Source organism: Psammomys obesus, unplaced genomic scaffold, assembly GCF_907164565.1.
Source record: "Psammomys obesus unplaced genomic scaffold, mPsaObe1.curated_primary_1811, whole genome shotgun sequence".
Lineage (NCBI taxonomy): Eukaryota > Metazoa > Chordata > Mammalia > Rodentia > Muridae > Psammomys > Psammomys obesus.
In genome coordinates, this window is record NW_026585580.1 from 13,875,102 (window position 1) to 13,898,658 (window position 23,557).

General features: G+C 50.1%; 2 protein-coding genes across 2 annotated transcripts in view; both read left to right on the plus strand.

The window, feature by feature from the left end:
* The window catches only part of Cnnm4 (cyclin and CBS domain divalent metal cation transport mediator 4), a 37,896-nt gene extending 21,687 nt beyond the window's left edge, over window positions 1-16,209 (plus strand). The window contains exons 2-7 of the mRNA XM_055606774.1: window positions 7,545-7,688; window positions 7,938-8,072; window positions 9,107-9,276; window positions 9,592-9,688; window positions 15,039-15,220; window positions 15,820-16,209. Of these exons, the coding sequence (XP_055462749.1) occupies window positions 7,545-7,688; window positions 7,938-8,072; window positions 9,107-9,276; window positions 9,592-9,688; window positions 15,039-15,220; window positions 15,820-16,017 (926 nt within the window). The 3' untranslated portion in view covers window positions 16,018-16,209. The remainder of the gene's footprint in view (window positions 1-7,544; window positions 7,689-7,937; window positions 8,073-9,106; window positions 9,277-9,591; window positions 9,689-15,038; window positions 15,221-15,819) is intronic.
* Window positions 16,210-23,153: 6,944 nt separating this feature from the next.
* LOC129677335 (metal transporter CNNM3-like) overlaps window positions 23,154-23,557 on the plus strand; it is a 6,507-nt gene continuing 6,103 nt past the window's right edge. The window contains exon 1 of the mRNA XM_055607995.1: window positions 23,154-23,555. Within this exon, the coding sequence (XP_055463970.1) occupies window positions 23,154-23,555 (402 nt within the window). The remainder of the gene's footprint in view (window positions 23,556-23,557) is intronic.

A 23,557-nucleotide genomic window follows, 5' to 3' on the forward strand; every position in this document is an offset into this window, starting at 1 on the left:
CAGCCAGCTTCTGAGCCCCGCAGCCTGTGGCACCGCCTGGCTGTGACTCTGCTGGTCAGTTGGGCACGCCGGTTCTCTTGCCTGTTCTCTGGGGAACGGGGGTCAGTGGTACTGGCCTTCCTCTCGGTGCTCAGGCAACCCCACTTTCTTCTTTCTTTTTTCTTAGAATTAATCATAATTACTTTATGTAGGCTCGAACTTGCATTTGCAAGGCAAGTACTTTACCGACTGTGCCATCTCCGCAGCCTCCCTGCTGCCTTCATGCAGCCTTGGAAACCCAGTGTGGCTAAGCACAGTGGGTGTGGGTGCAGGCTCCTGAGCAGCCTCTTGGTCTCCAGCATCTGCCAGGTCCTTTGCCCAGCCTGGGAGGATGTAGATGAGCCTAAGATAACGGGTGAATCTCCCAGTCTTCCCAGGCTGGAGGGCAAGGTGCCTGTCCTTCTCTGGCTGACCCTTCTCCCACCCTTTAGTGCTGGGAAGGGCTGCTGCTCCTCCAGCTGGCTGAGGTCAGCACTATTAATAGCCAGCTTAATCCTGCTCAAGCCTGGGCAAAGGGAGGAAAAAGGAGCTGCTTGCCAGGAAGTCAGTGTCTAGCCATCTGTAGGTGCAGACCAGTGGCCCAAGGCCATGGTGTCCTGTCACCAAGTCAGCATGCACAACCAGTTGTGGGAACTTGGGATTCTGAATTATTGAGTGACCCAGGGAGGAGGCCACTAAGGACACCACCTCTGATTGTAAGATCCTTTGTATGATCTGGGTTCTTGTTTCTGCCCCAGAAAAGTAGCTGGAGCTGATGGGGCCCCCTGTGGACTTTGAAACCCAGAACCCAGCAACACATTTCCTTATAGTCTTTGACGATTGTATTTTTTTTTTTTTTATGGGAGGGAGGATGTGGCAGTTTATTAAAATAAGTGTGCAGGGTGGGGTTCTGGCCTTCCAGAGCCCTAGAGACTTTCTTTTAAGATCTGGGTGAGGGTTTGGAGCACCTGGATACTGTTTAGCTGAAAGCCCAGGTGCTATGTGAGGAAGATAACAAAACCGTCACGTTCCCAGGACGATGTGTGCAGAGAGAACAGATATGCCACAACTGGGGGCATGGCTGCATACTCACGGAAGCCCGGTATTTGGGAAATGAGGCAGGACAAGGTTGTCTTATGCTACATAGTGAATTCAAGGTTGGCCTGGTCTACATGAGACCCTGTCTCGAAAACCAAACTAAACAAACCAGACATGACACGGGAAAGCTGAAGCAAAGGGACTCGGCTTGTAGGTTCTTTCTCCCTTTACCCCTAGTTTTCAACCTGTCCCATGTGAACCAGGGGTTGGTGGAGGCTCACCTGTGGCTATCTGGGGAAGGTGAGGTTCCTCCTGGCTAGTTCTGGACAAAGGTCAGTAAAGGGTAGATCAGACAAGCTTGCCGAAAGCTAGGACCTGTGACACGGAGGACAGCCAGGAGTCCAGGATGCCTCACTTCTGTGGGCCTGCCCATGCAGTTGCCCCTCTCAAACGGTGCTTGCATTTAGGAGGTCCCAGAGAAGCAGTATTAGGTGTTCTTACAATGTTTCATTGCATTTTGTTTTATTTGTGTGGGGGCATGTGCCTGCTATGACACACACACAGATGTCAGGGGACACCTTTGTGCTGTCTGTCCCTCCTTCTACCAGGTGGCTTCTCAGTATTGAATTCAAGCCCTGGCCATACCTTTACCCAGCAAGCCATCTTGCAGGCCTTAGAATGTTGAGGTGTTTTTGTTTTTGTTTTTCATGTGTGTGCGTCAGTGTGTGAGCATGTGCATGTGTGTGCAGGTACTTGTGGAGGCCAAAAGAGGAGAGTCCTGTGAGCTGTGAGCCACCCAGCATGGCTGCTGGGAACCAGTCACCAGACAGTCCACAGAAAGAGCAACAGATGCACCGGACCCTGGGCCATCTCTCTAGCTCTCCACACTGCCTTTTTTTTTTTAAGTTGCTTTGTGTGTTCCTTCTGATTACAGAATTAATGTGATTAATTGTGGAGATACAGGCTGTCTGTATAGGAAACGATAATAAGGAAAAGGCCATCCTCAGGTGTTGTGGTTGGGTCAGAAGTAGGCAAGTGCCAGCAATTATCTATGGCTCAGCCAAATATTAACATTTCATTACGTTTCCTCAGTTGTTCTTTAATGCATACTACTTTAAAAAGTGTGACATTTCAGCGCTAGGTATTTTATTTAAATCCTCTTCATTTCTTATTTCAGCCACAGCCCAAGTCCAATTATCATCAGCAACAAAGTAAGATAGCTCATTAAAATACATTTTTATATTAGAGTTGCAATCCATATAATGAAAGCGATAAATTCCAGTCCTGAGTTGATATGCCTAGTTTTGTTTCATGGTGCTAGGGTGGTAACCCCTAGCCTACTCAGTCAGCTCTTTAATGCTGAGCTGTATCCCTGGCTCCTGATCTGTTAGCTTTATTATTTTTACAAAAATTTTTGTTTATTCTTTGAGAATGTCATACATAGGCATATGTATTTTGGTCATCTTCACTTCCCATCCCTCTGAAAGTACCCCTCCCAGCTTCACCGCTTCTCTCTTACTTTTTCTTTTCGGTTTTCTATTTTGTTGTTTGTTTATTGATTGGCATTTTGAGACATGGTTTCTCTGTGTAGTCTTGGCTGTCTGGGACTGACTTTGTAGACCAGGCTGGCCTCGAACTCATGGAGATCCACCTTCCTCTGCCTCCCTGTCTGGGGGCTAGAGAGACCGTTCAGTAGTTTTTAGAGTAAAGAGGTTGCAGAGGTCCTGGTTGGTTTCCCAGCACCTACACGGAGGCTCGCAACCATCTGTAACTCCAATTCCAAGGGATTGTCTGCCCTCCTAGGTCACCAGGCACTTCCATGGCACATATGCGGGCAAAACATGTACACACATAAAATAAAGATAAATAAGCCTTTAAAAATAAGAAATGCACTAAGTCCAGTCGGTGGCGCCCGTATGCACATAGGCGTGGGGCCGTCTGTTAGAGTATTAGCAACTCGCCAGTCTGGCCTGCCTGATCTAGACCGCACTGCAAGGCTCCCCTCTCACCTTTGTGAGGTTCTCTGAGCCCTGGTTGTTGATGGTTGTGGTGTTGTGGGGCTGTGGTGGCAGTGCTGCTGCCGAGCTCTCCAGTCGCTCTCAGCACTTGACCGTCATTAACTGCTGCCTGCTGTAAGAAGTTTCTCTGACTAGGGTTGAGAGCAGGACTGACCTGTGGGTATAAATAAACATGTTTAAAAAGCAGTTTGACAGCATGACCATTTAGCCAAACAACTCTACTAAGCTTCATGGGGAGACCTATGGCCTCCCCCGCTGTAGGATTTTGATCAGGTTTACTTTACGAGACATGAATTCTCTCCTTTGGAGCACGCTTCAAATCCAATCAGAAAATGGTTGGTTACCCTGTAACAGTCATGCCACTGTTATAGCAGTGGGCGCGTCTTGGCTCTCAGGTTGCTATTTCAACATGCAGTGGCCAGTGATGATTAAATCCATTGATCATCTTACTTTAAATGGTAAACCAGCAGCACAGAAATTCCAAATTACTAAAACCTAAAAGGTTTCTTTCTTACTTCTGCATCCTTTTTCCTTCCCCTCACTCACTACCTTTCTTCCCCCACTAAGATGAGGAGGAATAGGGAAAGAGAGGAGGCAAGGCTCACTACTGCCCCTGTACTTAACTCACAAAAAGACAAAATGGATGAGAAAGACTGGGGCACATGAGCTAGCTCTTAGCCCCGTTAGGGTCACGGTATTGAGTCTTTTGGCTTGTAGTTAGATAGGAGATTTGGGGCACAGGAAGAGGGCTACAAAATCTTAGAGTCTGGGGAATATAGCACAATTGGTAGGCCTGCCTCATCTGCACAAAGCCTTGTGTTGGAACACCATATAAACCATACCATATAAACCATACCATATAACCACACCAGCACCATATAAACTGGGCAGGATGGTGCAGGCCTATAACCCCAGTACTTGGGAGGTAGTAGCAGGAGGATCAGGGTCAAGGTGACTCTTAGCTACATAGGGAGTTTCAGCTACATAAGATCCTGCCTAAAAGAAAAAAAAGACAAGATGTTTTTATTTTATTTTATTTTTGTTTTTGAGATATTTTGACACATGACTATTTGAGTCACTCGGCAAGGTACCAGCTGTGAGGACTCAGCCCTCCAGCATTAAGAGGTCAGAGAAGAGCCAGGCATAGTGGTACGCCTCCACACACATTTGTAATTCAAGCACTTAAAAACTAAGTCAGGAGGATCATGAGTTCAAGGTTAGCCTGAGTTACATGGTGCACCCTATTTCAAAAACAGAACACAAAACCCTGGCTACTCACAAATGCTGTAACTCCAGTTCAGCTTTGGGGTTGTGATGCCCTCTGCTGGCCTCCAGTGGCAACAGGTGTGCATGCGGGACACATACGTCCAAGTAAACACACACACAAATTCTTTTATATTAAAAAAACAAACTAGAGGTGAGAGAAAGAGAAAAAGCCCTGGGGCTAGGAACACAGCGGAGCAGTATCTATTGCCAGCAAGAAGGGGGTTTCCAGGAGGGAGGAGAAAGGACTCCTGGCCAGCAGGTCCTCTAAGAATGAAAGCTCACCATTGAAGGTCACTGGTGGAAAAGAGAGGTTCTGCCAGGACAAACAGGTGACCCCTTTGGCAAAGCAGAGTAGAAAAAGGCACAAAGCTGGAGTAGGGTGCTGAGCTGGCCCAGTGGAGGGCACTGAATGGCTTCTTAGCTAGAAACATCTTGTAGAGCCCAGTGGATAAGCCATCTTTAGGGCCAGCGTCTAGAGTTTTTGGCATTGAGCAGGGCTGAGTGTGGTCCCCTCGGGCTACATACCTACAAGTGGTTGTCATGTGGGTAGCCATCACCAGAAGGTGCCCAAGTGTGTAGCAAAGGAATCCACAAAGAAGCATCAGAGTGGAGGTAGGGTCAAGACAGCTCAGATGCCTCTTCAGGGATCAGCTAGTTCTGTCTGCAGTAGGCATTTCTACCATTAGGGAAACCACCAGCCTTTCCTGTAGACCAGCATGACCATGGCTGTGTTACGATTGCTCTTCCCAGGAACTCACAGAGGGGTAGGTGATATTTGAATTCCAGTCCTACCAACATGCTGCTCCCCAAAACCTTGTCACAAGACACAGGCTGGAGGGATGGCTCTGTGGTTAAGAACACTTTCTGTTGTTCCTGCAGAGGTCCTAAGTTCAGTTCCCAACAGCACAGCTTGTAACCACCTGTAAGTCCAGCTTCAGGGAACCTGCTGTCTTCTCCTCACCTCTGTGGGCAGCTGCCCTCACACACACCTCTCCTCCCCACATACGCACATAGAGAAAACCCAGAGCCAAGGAGGTGGTGCTGATGACGATGACAATGACCCATGAGACACAGGGATCTTCACCCACTAAAGACTCCCATCAGTTTCTCTTTGTCCTTGTCCTTTTTCTTTCAGGTTTAATTTGTAGTGCGAAGGGCTGCAGCCCAGGGCTGGAGCACACTGATACACATTCCACCCATGAGCTACTGCTCAAACTTCAGGACCCTCGCCCAAACGCCGTACACTGTCAAAATTGCGTCCTGTCAACACTTCTGGCCATTTCTGGGCCAGTTCAAGCTCTTACGGCCCTTCATGCCTGTGCAGCGGATGACCTGGTTCTGCTGCTTAACAGTGCATGTGGGGCTCTGTTCCACGTTTGTCCGCCAGCTCTCTGACATTCTCAGAGCAGCTGGGGGCTCCTGTCCAGTGTTGCTGTGTCTGCTGATTTAGGAGGGTTTGTTTGGGGCCTGTCAACAGGGTTGTGATGGGCACCCTTTCTTTTATGTGTTTGTGCTTTTGTGACAATTGTGTCTCTGTAGGATACATTCTTAGGAGTGGAATGTCTAGATCCAAGGTTACAGAGCCTTCATTTTGAGACAACTTGCCTTGTCTTCATCTGCTTAACTGTTGCGTCCTGTTACCTGTCCACCAGCCCAGTGAAGTGGGGGCCACTTTTACCCACACTGGCCATCATCAATAGGGTTTCAAGTGGAACCAGTCTGGGAAAGGCTAAAAGTTGCTCTCCCTTCCTAGCCCTGCTGAGTTGAGTAGCTCAAACCTTTGTACACACTGCCCTCTAGAGACACACACTCCTCAGTGAAAAGAGGCCCTGGGGCCGGATACCAAGGTCTTAGCTGTGGCAGACATATTGCCTTTGCTGGCTCCTCTCTGGAGGAGTTGGTGCAGTTATGGTTCTGCCTACAACCTGGGTGTGGCATAGTAACTGGCACATAGGTGAAACACTCAGACGCAGCACTCCCTTCAGCATGTGGGTAGAGCTGCGCCGGTTCACTCTCTTCTGAGACCTCAGTTCTCCTCCTTCTCCCCAGGGGGCCCTTCGGGGTTCTGAAGATTCTCTCTTGGGACCAAGGCATTGTCTGTGGCCTGAGAACCCTGGCAGGTGCCCCCTCCCAAGGGTGTTTCAAATGACTTCTGGCCTCAACATTAGTTTGGGAGATGGGACATGCCACGCTTAGCCTGCAGAGGTCTCCAGGGCTCTAGGTCTCCGTGTGTGTGTTATGTCGTGGGTGGGTGGGTGTGTATGTGCCCTAATGAGCACACCTTTCCATTTTTAGGGTGACCAAACCCTTGTAGACTATTTCTGTTTTTGTTTCCTGGGGTATGAGAGCCGGGTGACCACCTCACAGGGAGCCCGGGAGCCTTCCCACCCGCCTGGCCTGATACAATGAGCTCATTTGCTAGCTCGTGACACTGAGACCCAGAGCCTTGGCTTTGCACAGTAGGCCATCCCTGGATCTCTGCAGGGGAATTTGCCAGGCAGAGCTGTGTGACTGAACTCCCCATGGTGGCCCATGAGACCCTGGGCAGTGCTAGACACTCTGTCTAGCTGTCATATGCATGCCCTTGATCAAGGGCTTCCTACTGTAGCCTCTCTTCCCAGAGGCCTTGGAACCCCTGGCAGGCAGCACCAGGCAGAGCCTGTCATTTTATCCCTCCTTAGGTCTCCTCCTCCTCCTCTTTTTTTTTTTTTAGATAGGGTTTCTCTGTGTAGCCTTGGCTGTCCTGGACTCACGTAGTAGACCAAGCTGGCCTCAAACTCACAGAAATCTGCCTGCCTCTGCCTCCCTCAGTGCTGGGATCACAGGCATGCGCCACCACCCCTGGCTTCTTCCTCTTCTTTTTCATCTTCTTTTCTTCTTCTTGTGACAGGGGGTTATTTATAATCCAGGCTGGCCAGGGTTGACTGTGTAATCCAAGATAGCCTCAGACCTCCAGCAATCCTCCTGCCTCTGCATCCTGGGTATTGGGATGGCAGATGTGAGTCACCACATACGGTTTCCATCCTCTTTAAACGAAGGTCCTTAGTGTAATGCCTTTAAGGGGACTGCGGTCTTCCTGCTCATGAGAGCATATCTGCTTGTGGAAGAAGCATCAGAAACCCAGAAAGGAAAGAAAGCCCCGGTGACTCAGCCCTCAATGTGTTGACATTGTTTCATGCCTGACCTAGTGTGCTGTTCTCACAGGGAAGTCCCACCTGGCCATTGTGCAGAAGGTGAACAATGAGGGTGAAGGTGACCCCTTCTACGAGGTGCTGGGCCTGGTCACCCTGGAGGACGTCATCGAGGAGATCATCAAGTCTGAGATCTTGGATGAGTCGGACATGTACAGTGAGTTTAGCCCTCTCCACAGGCCCACAATCCCACTGTCTCCCAAGTTTGGTAGCCCAGGTAGAAAGGCTTCCATGCAGGTTGTGAAGGCCCTGGGCACCCTATACTGGCCGAAGTGAGGCGGGAATACGGCGCGGAGCACAGTGACAGGAGACCTCCTTTGCCCTCCCTGCCTGGGGCCTCGGAACTAGGGGGTCCGGTTCCAGTCCTGGGGTCGGTGGTTTCAGTTCCAGACATTTCCTCTTGCAGCTGACAATCGAACCCGGAAACGGGTATCTATGAAGAACAAGCGTGACTTCTCTGCCTTCAAGGACACTGACAATGAACTCAAAGTGAAGATCTCACCTCAGCTGCTTCTGGCTGCTCATCGCTTCCTGGCCACAGGTAAGAGTGTGGGAAGTGCCTTCCGATATGGGTGGAAATACAGAGGGAGTAACCCTAGGCCTCTGGCCATTCCTCCTACAGAAACAGCGAGTGCTGGGACACATTCACCTTGGAGGGGTCCTACCATCCCCCCTCTCCCTTCTTTGGCTTGTTCACCATTCGTGGCTGCCACAGACTTCCAGGAACAATCTAGTTAGTTTACAGAGCAAGCACGGAGCCGCCAAGGGATAGCTGGGAGTCCCGGCCCGTCAGGCTGTCGACCCCTGCAGTGCTCACCCGCCCTGAAGAGCCTGTTACAGTGGAGCCACCAAACTTCCCTGTGGACGCTCTGCAGGTCCCTGCAGGGCTGCAGTTCTCTCTTGCCACCTCTAATTCAAAGCACCTTCAGGACCCAGGCACTGCCCCATGTGCTCACCCTTGCTGCAGCTCCCTTTCTGGATCACTTGAGGGTGCACAGATTCCTTTCTCCTTGTGTCTTGCTGGTTGTCGACGCAGAGACTAGTGATCGTAGGAACATTTTCAAATAATTTATTTATTTTTTACTGTATGTGCATTGGTGTGAGGGTGTCAGATCCCTGGAACTAGAGTTACAGACAATTGGTGAGCTGCTGTGTGGGTCCTTTGGAAGAGCAGACAGTGCCCGTAACCACTGAGCCATCATTCCAGCCCCCTTGCAGGAGCGCTTACTTAACATGCACAAGCCAAGAATGTCTCTAAACGCCCTACCGTGTTATTCACTTAAGCTTGAGGCCCCCCAGGGAAGTTGTGTCCCCATCTTACTGATGAGAAAACTGAGGCATATAAGTTCAGTAATCCGCCAGAGGTCCTGACTGTTAGTACTGGGGCCGTGCAGGCTGACAGAGACCGTCTAAGCAGCAGAAGCCAAGTGTGGCCCTTCCCAGGGAGGTGCAGACTGAGGATATGGCCCAAGCAGGGAGGAAGCCGTCTTCGTACAGAGGGTGCTGGTGCAGCAGTGACCCAGATCCAGGCCTGCCTAGTTCCGGCCCCATGTGAAGTCCCTCTCTCTCCTGCAGAGGTGTCCCAGTTTAGCCCCCCTCTGATATCAGAGAAGATCCTGCTTCGGCTACTCAAATACCCAGATGTCATCCAGGAGCTCAAGTTTGATGAGCACAACAAGTACCAAGTCCACCATTACCTGTACAGTCGGAACAAGCCGGCAGACTACTTTGTCCTCATCCTGCAGGTGAGCCTCTGACGCTGGGCCTAGGTGCACAGGCCACTCGCCCCTCCTTCCACCTGCACCACCTTTGGATGAGCTGCTCAGAGTGTGCAAACTACTCTTGAGCCTGGCCTGGCTTGCTATGGGTTGCCCACAGTCTCCCCGGAGGCCACTCTTGTGCCCACACGGTCAAGGCTTTGACTGCTGCAGGGCTCTGGGGCCGGCGTTCACACCTCTCTGTTCTGTGGAGGTGCCCCAGTGTGACCCCTCTCCTATTGGCACACAGGCCTCAGACCATCTCTTCAAGCCACGTGGTAACCCTAACCTGTGTTCTTTCAGGGGAAGGTGGAAGTTGAAGCAGGAAAGGAGAACATGAAATTTGAGACGGGTGCTTTCTCGTACTATGGGACCATGGCTCTGACCTCGGTATCCTCCGGTGAGTTGTGGCCAGTTCCCTCTGGCACTTGTAAATTAAGGGCAGCCTGGACGGCTCATGTCAGAAGGAGGCAGGTAGAGGCTGGAGCTGTCAGGCCTGTGGGAATGGAACGGCCTTCCTCATTGAAGGCCAGGGCAAGAGAGGAGCTGAGGGTGGCTTGAGGTAGTGTAGGAAAGACTAGGCAGACAGAGATGGTCAGAGGACCAGGCAGTTCATGGGCTTGGAAACTAAGATAATCAAATGCCTTTCACAGCCCGATGAGATCAGAATGGACAGGTAGGGGACCACAGGATGGACCATCACAGACTAAGACAGGACAGGGGCACGTGGAGGATCGGCACCTGGGGAATCAGGGAGTGCTAAGTGCTGGCGTCGGGTAGTAGCGCAGCCTGGGAAGGCTGGAGATGCTGTCGGCTCCTCCGGGCCTCAGCTACTGCATTTCAGTCAGGCTTGGTTCTGAGAACAGAGGCAGGCATTGGGGGCCCTCCCAAAGATCACCTCTGGGCTTGGGTGGCTCAGCTGTCCCCTGTTTGGGAGGTCATTTTGGGAAAGGGTGGAACCTCAATACCCTAGAAAGTCTCACCCTCCTGGGCTTTGCCTTGTGTGACCACTGATGTTGGCAGATTACTGCAGGGGAAAGAACAAGAGCCATCTTTAGTGCCTGGGACAGGCTATGCCAATAGGGTATTGGCTGTAATTCTTGGAGAATCCCCGTGCCACACTTGTCACTGCCCTTGACAAGAGGCTCACACAGGGCCAGCGCACCCATGAATATCAACACAGCCTTCTCTGTCTCTGTGCTAGGATGAGTCAGGTATTATAGGCTCCCGGGGTCAAGATTGAAGGCAAACAAGCCGGGATCCAAAGAAGGTGCACCTCACCTGAACCTGTCAGCTCTGAGGACAGGTTCTCAGCTGCCCTGCTGAGAGCATCCTTGTGCTTTGGTTTTTGGAATGGCCTTCCTTTGTAACTGGCCTGGGACTCTTCCCCCTCCTGCCCTAGTCTCTTGAGGCTGAGATTGTAGGGGTGCACCAGCTAATGTTTAGGGAGGCCTTGTTTGGAACTCATTTGGATCTTGTTTGGTATAAAGGACTCCACCCAGTGCTGATGTAGACAGTGGCTGTAAGGGCCAGGGGAGATGGCTCTGAGCACTTTCTCTGCACAGGGCTCCTTGGTCTGTCCTGAGTTCCCTTCCCCGCTAAGCGAGTCCCTTAGATGAGATGTGTGCCACTCCCACCTCCTTGCTTGAGATAGCCTGGCCTATTGAATATGCTTCTCCATCCTGTTCCCGTGGCGCGTGACCCCTCTCAGGTCACTGACTTCTCCTCTGTTGCTCCAGCGCCTCCTGTGCAGGCGGGGTGTTCCCCTGGCAAGCTCAACACCCTGCTCTCCTGGCTCTCAGGTAATGAGGCATGCTGGAGAAGTGCACAGCGCCACCTGTTGCTAGAGCTTTGTACTGCAGCTGCACTAATGGCTCCTCTAGGAACCTGGGGACTTCCTGCTGAGCTCATTTATGGTCCATCCCAACTTGGCGTGGCTTAGGGCTCAGTTTCTGGCCTGGAAGGGCCTTTCCAAAGGTCTCAAGAAAGCATCATCCAGCAGACACAGAGCTGTGTACTCTGCCCAGACGGTGGCCTGTGTGCTGTAGCCTGGAGGAAAACAAGCCCGACTGGCCAGCATCTTGCTCCAACCTGCTCACACACCTCTGCAGAATGGCACACCACCCCATCAGCGCTCTCAGGCCTTCTCATCCTTCTTCATAGCCCTGCAGGATGAGGCACAGCCCCAGAGGCAGGCCATCCCTCTGAGTCTGTATCCACTGTTCTGAGCCAAACCCACCCCCTTGTTCTTCTCGAATGAAAAACGGGACTAACTCTGTACCCAGCTCATAGAGCTTTGGTGGGCAATAAGTGAGAGAGCTGATTCAGAATTTCTTAGAGTCCAAGATTCATTATTTTCATTTTCTCTGTAACAACTAAAATGTGGCATTCCCATTAGCAAGTACTTAAGAAAAAAACAAATGCCAGGTGCTGTTTCTGGACGTGGCCCTTTCTGGGAATCATGGGAGCAGTTAGAGATATTTAGCTTGAAGGTCTTCACATGTACCACAGCTGCACAGGATTTAGAAGGACCCGGTCACCTCCTGATTCTGACCAGCCAGGCCTGAAAGCCCTAAAACCTGACAGGTCATTCAGTCAGCTCCCATTTTATACTTATATTATTAGGTTTTTGTTCTTCAGAAAACAAACAACAACAACAGAAAAAAAACCAAGCTCTGTCTGTCTCTGTCTTTCTATCTCTGTGTGTGTATGTGTGTGTGTGTTCCATGTAGGGATGGAACCCAAAGCTTCACACATTCTAGACACATTCTACCACTCAGCTAAATACCTAGACCCTAAGTTTTTACTTTTTATGTTTGAAACTTTCTCTTAGTGTTTCACAGTACACCATGAACTTTCAGAGGTCCTGAGCTCAATTCTCAACAACCACATGGTGGTTCTATTCTGACCCCCTGTCTTAGAATAATAAATAAAATGGTGACTTAGTTTTCACTCACTGACCTCAGCCTCCCTCCCTGTCCTTATTCTTGTTTCATGGATGGTCAGGCATGCATAGCCTGAATCCTGGTGTTTATATCTAAATTGGACACTCTTCCATAAATCCCCTCCTCAGAGGGCAGGCAGAAGGTCTTCATCCCCACATGCACATTCATACATGTACATGCATGCACGCAAATTAAAAAAAAAAAAAATAAGAAGAAAGGGCCTGGAGAGACAGCTCAGTGGTTAAGAGCACTGACCCCTCTGCCAGAGGTCCTGAGTTCAATTCTTCACAACCACAGGGTGTTTCATAACCAGCTATAATGGGATTTGATGTTCTCTTCTGGTATGCAGGTGTACATGCAGACTGAGCACTCACATATATAGAATAGGTAAAAAATTTTAATCTTTAAAAAAATATGGGCTGGAAAGATGGTGCAGTAGTTAAGAGTGTTATCACTGCTTTTGTAGACTACCCAGGTCCAGTTCCCAGTGGCCACATGACACCCTACAATGCCGATGGTTTGTTGTTGTTGTTGATTTTTGTTTTTGTTTGTTTGTTTGTTTGTTTTTAGACTAGGTCTTATTCTGTGGCCTAGAATGGCTTGAAATTCACTGTGTAGCCCAGGCTGGTTTTGCATGCATGTAGTACTGGGAACTTTAAGTTCAGTTCCCGGGACTACTCAATGATAGAACTTTTGGCTAGTATGTTCCAGGCCCTGGGTTTGATCCTCAGCTCTGTAGTAAACAACAAATTCAGCCCTGTCGTGTTAGTGAGTGTTGGCTGAAGAGCATCTTGCCATTCCAGTAGTTAATAGGAACTATTTGTTAGTTTATCACAGTTTTGTATGTGTATATGTGCACAAGCAAATATGCACATGGGAGGTCAGAGGACAACTTGTGGGAGTCAGTTCTCCTCTCCACTGTGTTGTCCTGGGGATTGAACTAGTGGTGTTAGGCTTGGTGGCAAGTCTACCTGCTGCGCCATTTGGCTAGCACTTAGTGCGACAATATCAAGTAATAATGTCAGCATTCCTTTTTTCCCCAGAACTTAAACAGAGTTTCTATTTTCATTAGCTCCTTGCACATGGCCCTCCTCTGTTCTTCGGTCTTAGTAGTGGAGCTGCTACCTGTATATTCCTTGTTTTTTTCTGAGTGGCAGTCACAGCTGTGTGCAGGCACCTGCATTGTCTTACTTGGTTAAAGGCTGCATTGGCCTGCTGAGCCACTGGCTGCCGTGTTCTGTTCTTCCCGTCTCAGCTGTGTTGTAGCTAACTCAGGGGCCAGTAACTTCATAGGTACTCAGAGCAGAGCAGCTCAGCCCCTCACTCCTCAGTCAGCACCTCTGCACACTTCACTGTGCTCAGAACTGAGAGCCCAAGATGGGGACACCTTGGGGCCTTGGTTTCTTCATGCTTCCTCTAGATTCCAGTCACTGCCCTCACTTGGGTAGGGCCTGTTCCCCCATTCCTCTGCCAGAGTTGATGTTACACCTGGACCACACCTTTGACCCTCTTAAGAGCACTGTAGGGTGTGACAGGCGTCATGTTGCCAGGATCAGAGAGAATGAAAACTATGTCTTTCCTTTTGCTTTTTCTTTTTGTTTTTTCTGAGACAGGGTTTCTTGTGTAGCCCTAGCTGTCCTGGACCAATTTTGTAGACTAGGCTGACCTTGAACTCAGAGAGATCTGCCAGCCTCTGCCTCCCTTAGTTCTCAGGGATTACAGGCGTGCACCACCATGCCCAGCATCATCTTCTTCTTTGTCTTCTTCTTTTTTTTTTTTTTTTTTTTCTGAGACAAGGTTTCCCTGTAGCTGAGGCTAGCCTAAAATTCATGATCTTTCACCTCAGCTTCCTGAGTTCTGGGACCAGAGGCATGTGCCACTGGGCTGAGCGCGTGAGTTCTTCTTTCTTAACACATATGCTTTGTTTTAAAGTATACAGTTTCAGGTGGTTATGATACTGTGCCTCTATAATCCCAACACGTGGGAGGTAGCTGGTAGAATTGTGAGTCGGAGGGTAGCTTGTGCTGTGTGAGGAGACCCTGCTTCCAAAAGTGTGAAAAATGACTTTACTTAGCCAGCCAGTGGTGACACACACCGTTAGTCCCAGCGCTCAGGGAGGCAGAGGCAGGCCAATCTCTATGAGTTTGAGGCCAGCCTGGTCTACAGAGAGAGTTCCAGGACAGCCAAGGCTACACAGAGAAACCCTTTTTTGAATTTAATTTTTTTTAACTTTTTAATCTATGTGTGTCTGCATGAGTATATATGCAGGTGTGAGTGTGTGCATCTCTATGTGGAAGCCAGAGTGCCTTGACAACAGTTACAGGTATTGGTAGGATACCAGGCTTGATGTGTGGCTCCTGGGATCCAAACACCAGTCCTCATGATCACGAATCAAGCTTAACTAAGTTGCATCTCCAGCCCTTCTCCCAATTTTTTTTATTTTTAAGTGTGGGTCACATGGCAAAAGTTAGACAGGATGGTGGTTTGTCTGTCATGTGGGAAATCATTGTGTTATACCTGACTAATGAGGTGTTTTCTGGCCACGAATGTCTTGGTTTTCACTTTTTGGTCAGTTTGCTTGGTTGGCATTTTTACTACTTACCATGTGACACTTTGAAGCACACTAACTCACTGGCTCTGTGCAGTTAGAGCTTCTGTGTGTGTGCACTCCCGTTTGCCCCTGAGAACTGTGGCCTACTCCGGGGGCGGACATGGCTTGTGTCCCTAACATCCGAGGTTGGGTCAGGCCACACGCTGGACAAGCATAAGGGCAGGCCCCATGCTGATTATGTGCTGTCCCCACAGAGCGGTCCCCAGCCCACCCGACTCCGCTCAGCCGGTCAGCCTCCCTCAGTTACCCAGACCGCAACACAGAAACGGTACCTTCCTCATCCCTGGGAGGCAGCAGCCAGTTTGGCAGCTGCGTCATGGGCCAGTATGTCTGTGACTTCAGCGTCCGGGCACTCACAGACCTGCAGTACATTAAGGTAAGTGCCTCTCAGGTTCCTGCTTCTGCTCTCCTGCCTTATGCATTTAGATGGCTCTGTCTTGGCGCCAGTGTGGGCTGTCCAGACCTGAAGCCCCTCCCCCCACCTTTTTTTTTTTTTTTTTTTTTGTCCTTAAGAAAAATTTAGATGATGTCAGCTGTTGTATTTCTCTTAGGCCCTTGTACATGCCAGGGAAGCCCTGTACTGTGGAACTACATTCCTAGTTCCTCTTGTTTTATATTTTTGTTTTCTTGAGACACAGTCTGACTATGTAGTCCTGGCGTCAAGCTCTGAAAACCTCCTGCTATAGTCTCCTGAGTGCTGAAACTAAGATATGTACCATTATACCTAGCCTATGACAGTGATGATGATGATGGTGTTGTCTGTCTGTCTGTCTGTCTGTCTCTCTCTCTCTCTCTCTCTCTCTGTGTTACCAACCAAGCCCTCTTGCTGGCCCTAGAACACTTTTTCTCCCAGCTCTTTCAGAAGGCCCTGCCTCATCACATCTCTCCTGGCCCAGTCTAGCTGGGTCCATACCTCATCTTCTGCCCTGCTCCCTCACCCCATCCCCACCTGTCTCTTTCCTCTCCCCTCTACAGATCACAAGACAGCAGTACCAGAATGGACTGCTGGCCTCCCGCATGGACAACAGCCCTCAGCTCACCTTGGACGGCTGTGCCACCTGCTCAGAGAACTTTACGGAGAAGCCTGAGCTGCCCGTGGTGGACGAGACCACGACTCTCCTCAATGAACGCAACTCCTTGCTGCACAGAGCCTCGCAGGAGGGCGCCATCTGACAGGAGGGCCCGGGGACTCCCGCCCACCCTGCGGGGGTCTCCCCAGTGGGCCCACATGAAGTCAGGGAGCCTGATGGGCTAGAAGGGGTGCAGGTAGATGTCCTGCATGACTGAGCGACCAGATACCCCTGCTGAGGGGACCTGGCTGCAGATGGGGACCTCGCTCTGACATGATGCCTGCCCAGCCCAGCTTGTAAGCAAAGGCTGGGCTTTTTTTTTTTTTTTTTTTTTTTTTTTAAAAAACACTGAGAGAATTTTTAAGCTAGGCTCATTGCTCCTCTTTTTAAATATCATTTGGGAAGGGAAGACAGGGTTAAGGAACTTTATGTAAAAAAAAAAAAAAAAAAAAAAAAAAAAAATTTCTTTTAAAGAAACTCCACAAACTTTAAAGGAGGAGGAGGGGCCCTCCCCCCAGGAAGCAATAGCCATAACCTGTTCCCAGCGAAGATCTTGCAGCCTGTGTCTGTCACTCCCGGAGCCATTCCTGTGCAGCAGTGGGGGCCTGGAGCCCACAGGAGGAGACTCCTGGGAGGAAGAGGTTCTACCTAGGACGCAGGGATCCAGATGACAATGACATCAACTGCTTGGACACACGCACTGAGGTGCCGAGTAACTGAGCAGGGACACAGGGGTCCTGCCAGCATCACAGAGGAATGCATCTGCTCTTGTCAACTACCGGATCCGGTGATCTTCTCCGACTCTGCCCACAGGCTCTCCTGGTGAGTCGGGACTCTGATGAGGCCCATGCCCTGCCTCCCATCAACCCCTCTGGACAATTTTTTTTCTCCTGTAAGGGTCTGGCTCTAAGAGTTAGGCACGGTCTTTGGGTCTACATTGGCTTATCTGCTTCCTAGCCATGCCCTCAGTTTTACCAAAGGCTTCCTCAGAGGGGAGGGCACCTCCTTTGGAGGTGACTTGTTGGGCACTCCTTTTGGTTCCAAGCTGAATCTGGCCACGGATCTGTGTGTAGCTCTACTGCCCACCCATACCTGCAAGAAGAGGCAGGCGCAGCTCAGGAAGACTTCCCTGGCTCCCATTCTTATCTCGGGACTAAGCACAGGACATGTTGGGAGCCACCCAGGCTGGCTCTTCATGCCCTTGCCTGTGTAGCTGGCCGAGGCATGCCTGACCTTATTTCACACTTAGGAGGGCCCAGGAAAGTGGAATTTCACCTGATGGCATGCAGTGGATAGCCCTGTTCCCTCTACCGGAGGCTCACGCTAGTGAAAGGGCAATGATGAGCTTGGGCTGAACTGTTGGTGCTGTTGAGCGATGCACACCCTGTGAAGCCCTACCCCAGCACCACCCTGGGAGACCCGAGTGGAGTCAGGTCATGGGACAGAGCTGGGAAGATTGTAGGACCAAGGGTCACATCTGCTCTTTTGTTGGAAAGAGTAGGAGCTGGGGTAGAAGATGCAGGCAGGCGAGGCAACAGGCCTTGTGTGTAATGTTTATTCACTCCTTTCCTCAGCTAGTAGAGGCCTGTCACTCTAGGTACTCTGTCTCTACGTACCCAGAGAACCCTAACTCCTAGGACCAGGGTGTCCTCTACCCCAGCTAGACTGAGGTCTCTTCCGCTCGCAGAAGGTAGTTTCAGCTATAAGGGAAAAAGACACCAGACCTCTAGTCCTTAAAAACCCTTAGTCTTGTGTAGGTACAGCGCGCTCCTGAGTCCCTAGGAGGTACTCAGCTGTGTTCCTGAGAGACCAGATGCCAGGCACGCAACACCACGTGGTGGGTGTGAGGCAGAAGTAGCAGGTGTACACACCTCCTCAGCTGCCTCTCTGCATGCAGTCGTCACCACCGACAGGCAGACCCACCCTTCCCCGTACCTCCCCTCCTCATTTAGAACCGCTCCTTACAGAGGGCCATAACTATCTTCAAACATTACTGGTCTGATGACTTTCTCCTCCCAGTGCAATTTTTCACTTCCTCTTCCAACCTCTGGCTCCTGGGCTGAGCCTGACCCTGGGACTGGCCCGGTCTGCTTGTCTTCCCAGGTAAGGGAGACTTCGAAGACGGCATCCAAGTGGGTAGGCAAGTCACAGCCACCATAGCAAGTGATTCCTATTTATTTTGCATTAAGATTTTAATTTGTATATTTTTGTGATTTATTTTGGCATTGTTATGAGTTTGACTCTCGGGGAGTTTTGTTGTTATGACTCTTGTGTCTTTTGTCACAAAACAATGATAATATTTGCTAAACAATATATGGAATTTATTTTTGATTGGTAATAAAAAATGAAATGCATATAAGTCTCAGTGAGCATTTAACTCAGTGTTTTTGTTTTTAGTGATTTATTTATTTACTTATTTAATGTAGGTGAATGTTCTATCTGCATGTACACCTGCACACCAGAAGATGACATCAGATCCCAGGATAGATGGTTGTGAGCCACTATGTGGTTGCTGGGAATTGAACTCAAGACCTCTGGAAGAGTAGACAGTGCTCTTAGCCACTGAGCCATCTCTCCAGCCCCTTACCTCGGTGTTTTGCTTCTGGACTCTTTCGTTGGTTGTAGAGACAGAAGTGACTGTCTGTCACTTGGGACAGGACAAGGGCAATCGAGTATTCTGGAACTGTTTGGAAGTGAAATGCAAGAAGAACTGTAATTTACAAAGTATATATAATCAAGGCAGTTCCCACAGGAGTTGCAGAGTGGCAGCTGCTGGCAGACATGCAGGGCAAATAAATCAGATGTCATAGGACTCTGTGAGTGCTGGAATGGGGCAACTAGAGTGAGCAAATTGCCCTTCCTCTGTGGGGGCCAAGAGCTCTTTGGGCTCGATGTAGGTTACTTTGTGTATTTTGGTGGCTTTCAGGTTTAGAGTGTCCGTCTCCTGACAAAGCTGACCTAGGGTTTTCACTGTAATCACTCAGAACCGCAGCTGTGGAACCCGTCCTGGGCCCCAGTGCCAGAGAATCAAGCAAAGCTCAACAATAAACCAACAGAGGTTGTTTTGTTTGTGCTTAAAACAGGACTTTCTTTGGAGTACCAGCTCCTAAGTAATGACACGGAGATCTTTTACTTATTATTAAAGCTTGGCCTTAACTTAGGCTTGCTCCCCAATTAGCTCTGAACTTAAATTGTCTCGTTCACATTAATCTGTGTTCTGCCACGTGGCTGTTACCTCTCAGTCTTAGTCCTAGCACTGTTTCTTCCTCTGTTTCTTCCTGCTAGTGACCTTTGGGCCTCTCTCTTTCCCAGAGTTCCTATCTCCGCCCAGAAGTCATGCTGCCTTCTCCTGCCTTCGCTCTAGGCCATCCAGCTCTTTATTAACCGCCCCCCCCAGAAGGTGATGGAGGAAGTGTTTATAAAACACTGAGATGGGTGACACTTAAGGATACAAAAATCTGGTCTGTACTGAGCTCTCTGCTGGTACAGAAATCCGCATTTGAACACACAAAGACAACCTTTACACAGGGCACAGAAGGATCACCCCTAGAAAGGGTCTCACTGTGGAGCCCAACCTGGTGTCATTTGATGGTGACACCCTGGCCTCCGCCTCCTGAATACTAGGATTGTAGGCACATACTACCATGCCTATTCTTGGTTTTGTTTTGTTTCTGTTACATGCCTCTGGCCGATCTGGAACTTACTCTATAGACCAGGCTGGTCTCAAACTCACAGAGATCTGCCTGCCTCTGCCTCCTGAGTGCTGGGATTACAGGCATGTACCACCACACCCAGCTCTGGTTAAGTTGATTTTTGAGACAAGATCTTGCTCTATCTAGGTGGCTGGTCTCCATTTGCCCCCCTGGTTGAGCTGGATTTGCTGGCACATGTAATCCCAGCACACAGGAGGCTAAGGAAGCAGGATCGTTTATTTGAGGCCAACCGAGGCTATATAGGAAGACCCTGTCAATAGGGGGAAAAGGTAGGCAACAAAGAGAATATTCCGGATGAAAGGGTAAAGATACAGGAATGTGTATACAGGGATGGGAAGAAATGCACTCCTCTGCTGTCCATTCCAAATGTGTTTGGTGCCGAGTCCACGCTACACACCAGCTGCTAGCTTTGTGAGGAAGAGCCTCAGGAGAGATCATCCAGAACTCCTAAGGCTTGCGCCTCATTTCGTTTCAACCTCTGTTCAAATGTTACCTCCTTAGAGAAGGCTTCATTTCAGATAGCATCTCAGTGTTTCTCTATTCTGTCTTTAGAACACTTACTGCAAGATCTTAAAATGTAGATGCGTGTTTCCTGTTGTCCCAGCATTAGATTCGGAGCACCGTGAGGGCGGCAGGCTTTTGTTCCTGCCTGAGTCCCAGCCTTTAGAAAGGTTCCTGTACTGCACACAGTCAGTGCAGGGGACACTTGTCAGATGAACAAATGAACATCTTGGCTGGATCCTGGGCCCAGCCTGATCGTGAGGAGGAAAGAGCTCGCTGGGTGAGCGTAAGAAATGCAGAAGCTAGCCTGGGAGGTCTGTCAGTGTGTACACATGTATCATACAGCATGTGTGTGGCGGTCAAAGGGAAACTTTGTGGAGTTGGTTCGCCCCTCCCTTTCCACAGGTTTCAGGGATTGAGCTCCGGTTGCAGCTCATGCGGCAAGTGCCTTCACACCTGAGCCATTTCACCAGCCGTGTTCTGTGTAAAACAGGGTCTCTTTGTAGCCCAGCCTGGCCTTGAAATTTCAATTATGTTGCCTCTGTCTCCTGAGTGCTGGAATTATAGTAGTTATGGGCTTTAAATAATGAAGAATAAATGACATGACAAAAAGTGGAAATGCTCTGACCCAAAAGACCACTAAGGAAAACATCCCAGGGAGGACCAGTGAAAAGCCTAAATAAAGGCCAAGTGTCTCCGTTGAAGTTATGATGGACCGGAGATGGAGCAGAGAGTGGCAGAGAGAAAGAACAGCATTCTAAACTGAAACCAACCCCTAGTGGCCTTCGTGTACGTGGAGACTGACAGTTTAAAGGACCGTCTGTTGTTTTCCAATTTTTACTCAATCTCCTTTTACTCACGGTTTTTAGCCTCAAAAAGAGTATATAGAGAGAGAAAACAAACAACAAAAAAAGGTCCCTTGAGTTCCTCCCTCCTTTCCTGTAGGTTGTTCCTTGCTAGTTGACGGCTGCAGACACGTGACTCATCGCATGCACACCATCTGCTTGTCCTGGTGTCAGCATTTTATCTTGACTCGGAGACATGGAGAAAACTAAAGGTTGACTTCACTCTAAAATCCGGGGACTTTTTTCCTTAAAAGCAGCAAGACAGTTCTATGCAAAAGAGCAGGCACATCTTAATTGCTTCTGCTGGTAGCTTGTTCTGTTGTCCACAAGAGGCAAGTGTTTTGTAGCGTATAGCACTGTTCAGATTATAAAAACAGAGCAAAAAAATAAATAAATAAAAACAGAGCAGAGACACCGTTCTGTTTACAGTGTCGTTGTCAACCTTGTAGAGACTCTTTTAGTTTTTAAGGGTGTGTGTGTGTGCCACATATGTGTGAGGGCAGATGAGGGTACAGAACTCCTTGGTGCTGGAGCTCAGGTGGTGGTGAGCCACCCAATATGGATACTGAGAGCACACTGGAGAGCAGGCTGTACCCTTACTCACAGAGCCATCTCTCCAGCCCCTTGTTTTGGTTTTGAGACAAGATCTCACTCTATAGTCCTCATAGTGAGTATGGCCTCAAACTCACTCTGAAGGTCAGGCTGGCCTCTGCTGGGATGCTGCTACACCTGGATACATGTTTTTCAGCAACTATTTTCCTTCCTGGTCTTTCCCTATGGGCCTGTTTCTGTACATTATCTTCCATACATAACTTGTGGCCATATTGCACATACTTTTTTAGGTTGTTATTTTCAAGGCAGTGAGCTGTGTCTACAGAATCCTTTTAAAAAATCATTTAAGAGGCTGCGGAGATGGCTCAGTGGTTAAGAGCACTTAGTGCATTTGCAGAAGACCTGTCTCCCAGAACCCACACGATAGCTTACAAATGCCACTAACTCCAGTACCAGAGGATGCAGTGACCTCTTCTGGCCTCCTTGGGCACCTGCACACATAGTGCGCGCACACACACACACACACACACACACACACACACACACACACTTGGGGCTCACACATACACACAAAACAAATGTTTTAATATTATTTAAATTGGTATGGATAACACGTGTACTTGTTCTAGGATGTTTGAGGAGTATAGAAAAAAATACAAATGTATGTGGATACCCGTAAAGAAACTAATCACACACGGAAGGGTTCTTGATAAAGGGCAAAGAACACTCCATCCAATTGATGGAGCTGTCTTGTAAAACGCCGACAGAAAGAACCCTCTGGCCCAAGAAATCAGGATAATTCGCCACCACTGTTCTGGGGAAGCTGGCAAATCCTAAGCTTCCTGACAGCTGCTACCTTCTTGCATGGCTGTATGTGACAGAACGCAAAGGCATACAGACTCAAGTGTGTGAGCATCGCGTTCTCTTGTAAGCAGCCGCTGCGAAGATTCAAGGAAACTGATTTTTATGGGTTTGAGTCTTCACTTTGGGTCTCCCTGTCAGGGCAACTTCTTCAAAAGCAGGTGTGTGTCTTGATGTGCACAGATTCCAGCACAAAGCAGGAACACCTTCAAGAAGCTTTAGCTTTGAAAGAAACCAATAGGGCTGGAGAGCTGGCTCTAAGGTGAGGAACGTGTGCTGAGGACCGGAGTTTAATTCCCAGCACAACCTCACACAAGCTCCATGGGGGAATCGAACAACCTCTTCTGGCCTCCTAGAGCACTGCACTCGCATCCACAACCCCCCCTACACACACATAGACATAATTAGAAAATCTCAGAAACAAAGAACCCTGGCTTCCCTGCGCCCAGGCCCTGGTTCTCATTTAGCCCTTAGCCATGCAGGCCAGGGGGTTAACAATCTTCTTTTCCTGGTCCACACGCTGCGGGACCCCGAGGTCGTCCCAGACAGGCGCTCCGCGTCCTCCCAGGCCAGCGGAGCCCCACGCCCCCCGGCCCGCCCCGCGCCGCTTGTTTACTCCCCGGCGCAGCCTAGTTCTCCCCGGAGCCCGCCCCCGCCGGCCGCCTATTGGTCGCAGGGACGCGAAGGCCTGCGCCGATTGGCCGAAGCGGCAGAGGCTCAGGTGAGTGGGGTAGGCTGCGCCCGAGGCCCAGAAGGGGTAGCAGGCCATGGCGGCGGCGGCGGCGGCGGCGGCGGCGGCTGTGGCGGGTTGGCTGGGCTGGGTGCTCGCAGCGCTGTGTCTGGGCAGCAGCGCGGGGGAGGCGGCGCCGGGCGCGGGACTGCTGAGCTTCTGCATGGAGGAGGACGGCGCGCCGGCCGCAGGCTCCCTGCGCGGAAGGGCAGCGCCGGAGGCCACTCTGTGCTTGCGACTCTTCTGCTCGGGCTTAGCCAACAGCTCCTGGACCTGGGCGGCCCCCGAGGGCGCAGGCTGCTCCGAGGGCGGGCGGGCCACGGAGCCCGAGGAGGCGGCCGCCCCCACGGGCGAGTGGCGCGCGCTGCTGCGCCTGCGCGCCGAGGCCGGGCACCCGCGCTCCGCGCTGCTGGCCGTGCGCGTGGAGCCGGGCGGCGGGGC